At 40.6% G+C, this 4018-nt stretch overlaps 1 protein-coding gene across 1 annotated transcript in view; it reads right to left on the bottom strand.

Annotated features, from left to right (window-relative positions):
- Positions 1-276: 276 nt before the first annotated feature.
- Positions 277-4018, bottom strand: part of amon (prohormone processing protease amontillado) — a 21055-nt gene continuing 17313 nt past the window's right edge. Inside the window, exons 9-12 of the mRNA XM_018028051.2 lie at positions 3166-3399; positions 2829-2993; positions 2655-2772; positions 277-2486 (exon numbers count right to left, since the gene is read on the bottom strand). Of these exons, the coding sequence (XP_017883540.1) occupies positions 2322-2486; positions 2655-2772; positions 2829-2993; positions 3166-3399 (682 nt within the window). The 3' untranslated portion in view covers positions 277-2321. The remainder of the gene's footprint in view (positions 2487-2654; positions 2773-2828; positions 2994-3165; positions 3400-4018) is intronic.

Below are 4018 nucleotides of genomic sequence, written 5' to 3'. Positions count from 1 at the left end.
AAGGAGTGCGAAGCCTTACGTTCAAAGCAAAACAACTTTAATTCAAAGATTTTAATAGGCTCGCACGAAATATCTGCTTAGCTCTAATACACTTAGAACTCGTCATCCTCCTTTAGACAATCTTATCCTTGTGTAATACCTCGACCTTCTGTCTTGAAAAGGAAACATAGCAAAGCATTTGTTTCAGCTTGATTCTACTGGAAAATATTGGTAATAGTGGAATGCAAGGGGAACGAGTGTCAGAGGTCTGATCGCAGGTACAGTATAAAAACGATGCAGGCCAAAAAATAAAGATTTTATTCATCCACGTACATCACGTACAGAATAAGGTTGATTAAATTTTTCACTTCAACTATATGTATATATATATAATATATGTATATTCATTTCCTGTTGACGTTCATTCCTTTATGCGTAACTTCAAAACTCTCTAAGTATCTAGAGTATCTACACGATTTTTTTTTTGGTTCCTATATTATGTATCTTCTCTCACACACGCATCCTCTTTCCTGTCTCTGAAATCGAGTGAGTAGCAGTGCGGCGAGCACCGGCAAAGTAATTACTTCCTTCGAGAATTGATATCTTATGGTATAACGTTAACTGCCCCCTCCTCTCTAAGCTCGGCTCGATTTTTCCAATTAGTATCGTTCTATCCTCGAATCCACGGGATCAAAACAAGGAGGCTCCTTTGTACGACGAGCACACATATACAGAGATCGTGTAAATACATGGAACGTTTCTTCTCACTGGGAAAACTCTCATGTGAAACCGGGAGCCCAACCTCGTGGTCCACGTGGAACGCACGCGATCCCAGTCTCACCGTCGAGTGTTTTCTTTCGTGCACGTTGATCCGAAATAATCTTACGGTTATCACCTAGTCGACAAGAGTCGTCGGTTTAGTTAATTAATGGTAGATGGATCTAATACTGATGGGTGTCCCTCCGAAGGGAGCATTTTATCCAATGAGACTGATAGCTTCCAACGCAAACCCATTTTTAATACAAATAATAATCAGTTTAATTAATCTTCCAATCAAGAGACATAAATATTGTTTAAAAAATGAAATTAGGAATTCATAGTTCAACTTATAGATTTGTGTTGAAAGCCATCAGAGTAATTATCCCGTTTACCTTACAAAAGCACATAGATCGACGATAATTCACGAGATAGCGTTTAGTCAGCGAATAAACAAGCAACCTGCCGAGTCTCTTCTCTATTCAGAAAGTAACATTATTCTTGTTCAGTTGAATCCGCCGTGAAAATCAAAATTGGATCGCGTGTCTCGAACTGGTTTCCACGCGTGTAAACGACAAGTAGACCTTCTCGATTTATAATTGTATGTACAGACGCAAAGGCGTCTAAGGATTTCGAAGTCTTTGACTTCCACTACTGATGTATAATATGTTTCGTCGCTGTTGAATTTTGTAAAAAGTCCTTATCACGTTGTGCGTCGTATTTAGGGTCCGATATTTATGGATATGTGAGTAGATCACGCTTAAGCATGCTCGACGCGTGCTTAGAGATTTAAGAGGAAAAAATACACAGGCTTGACAGCCTAAGAGTCCTCCGTATAAAAACTGCGAGTCTGAAGTATTCAAGATTTATGCCGAAAAGAAAAATTCTTTCTTTATTTAATTCCTGTTTCAGATTCGACTGTACGTACGTGTATATACTTAAATTTTAAATAGTTTATAGTAAATATATCGTGCAAAAGTGTTGAAACACTTCGGAGAACCTGTTGACACGCGTGGACCCACTGTTATCACCTCCCAACTCGACACGCGCTAAAAAGAACTCAGCTAAATCTATTGATTTAATCGGTATGAGACGGACGGGCTCGTCGAGTTGCGAGGACAGCTTGCGAATGATTTATTTGTTCCCAACCGAGACACTTCGGCAATCTTAAAAATGAAGATGCCTTCTCTTCGTTCACTTTCTTTCAACGAAAGGATTCCTCTTTTTCTTTATATATTCAATTTCTCTAACACGATTAACTAACAAATAGAATATGAATCATTTATCGAGATAACTATAACGAGTCGTTCAAAGTGGATATGGCACCAATTGAATTCCTGATTAAATCTCTAATGAGAATTACTAATTGTAAGATCCATCGAGAAAATAAAAAGTAATAAGCTGCTACGAGAAACTGTGATCAGAACTGATCTTATCACAGAAAACAATCGGCAGAACTGGAAAGTAAGGATTGTCATAAGGAGTTACGTAATACACTCGACTGTTCCTGTCTGCCCGTAGAAATGAGATTTCGTTTAAATAATAAAGACTAGTCGCGTTGAAACATCTCTCAGTGTCCTCAGTCGTTACATCGAAGTCGATCGCTCCTCGTGGGCCTTCTTCACGATTGCCAATTTCGAATGAGGATCCGCAGCCGGAAGTCCGGTGTACGGTGGCTCTCTAGTGCCGTGTAGCATCAGGGTCCATTCACGGATCCATCCGCGTTGGGGTTTCTGAGTATTGAAGCTCACCTAAAAGAAATTCAGCCTCGTACACAGCTTCAAATCGTAAATGCAATACTATCAAACAATCGGAATTTTAACTCTGTTTCAAAGTCAATTTCAGAATGTATAATAAATCTCGAAGATAATCCTGATTCAATATTTGCATCGTATAAACGATAAGTATAATCGAGATACCTCTAACAACCAAGTGCCCTGAGGATACTCTCCCCAGGTATGCGTGGTCATGAACGGCCATTTGGTGAAGCCGTCCCTATGATCGTCGTCCTTTATCCTGCGGCTGAGAATCATTGACCTGAAAGTCAGTCGCTCGTGAATCACGGCACTTAATTTCCACGAATCTCGACGTACCTGGTTCCCATGGGAGAAGTCAGGAATAGCTCGAGATCGCCGCGGCGCGACGCGTTCACGGAAATTACCGCTTGCACGTGTTCCAGATAGTTGACGGCGTACTCGGTACCAGCGCAGGCATCAGTCTTTATTTTCAACAGGATCGATCGATCGCTCGTCACTTCTCTAAAAAGGAAATTGACAAGCGTCCCAGTTCGAGCTCAGACGTCGGCGAGGTGGAAATCGTTCCAGGGAAAATAAAAAGAGTCTCGTCGAAGATAAAGTAACAGGAATGGCGGCAAAAATCGATACTCGCCTCTTCCAATTGTAATTCACGCTTTTCCTTCGTTATACTCACTGAGTTTCGAGCACGGAACCAGCCTCGCAATGGTACCGCGGTGGCACGGTTTTCCATTTCTTCGCCAAGGCGACCATCGCCCCAGCGTCTAGTACGCCGTAACCGAATAAGTGGTTGAATTCCAGACCCACCCCGTTCATAGTCCAATGAAATCTACCCTTCGCATCGAATAACGAGTTCCTTTTCGATGTTAACACTGTCAGATGTTGAATATCGCGCCAAGTCAATTGCGGACTGAAATCATGATTAAACAAATCATTTTTATAAAAATATGATCGTGAATGCCATTAGAAATTTTCCTTTATCATAAGTCTAAATGAGAGACTCTTTGATCTTTACATTTTGTTATCACGGTTCATTGATTCTCGGACCAGTATTTGGTATCGGGACAATCAAAGGAACTGGAACGAGAAAACACGAGAGAGACCAAAGAGATCGTGTCTCCTGGTCTTTCAGTGGCGCATCGTCTTTACTAGGTCACGTTTTAGCGACTGAATTCGACACGAGACACCATTAGGCGAGCTTTTGCTCTAAGCTGTCCTATTCCTTACCCGTTCCTGATTCTCAAAGACCAGCATGAATCGCGATTCAAATACCTTTGAATATGTCACATTTAGCTCTCAAAATGAGCCAAATCATCGTACAAAATTTCTACCCAGCTCTCTTAATTGATTTCCAGTAGTACAGACCAATGCGAATTTTCAATGGCACAAGTCAGCAATATTTGAAACTATAATGCGTTTGTAGAAAATTAAATACAGAACCAAATTATTCTGTTTCACCTAGAAATTTTCTACATGCATATCTTTAAGGATGTATTGGCTATACAGTCAATCCCAAAAGTTTATGTATC

The sequence above is a fragment of the Ceratina calcarata genome, unplaced genomic scaffold (genome assembly GCF_001652005.2).
Source record: "Ceratina calcarata isolate Rehan_Ccalc_2016 unplaced genomic scaffold, ASM165200v1 scaffold436.2, whole genome shotgun sequence".
NCBI classification, from domain to species: domain Eukaryota; kingdom Metazoa; phylum Arthropoda; class Insecta; order Hymenoptera; family Apidae; genus Ceratina; species Ceratina calcarata.
Note: the sequence above shows the minus strand (reverse complement) of the source record. Positions and strands in the feature narration are given on the sequence as shown.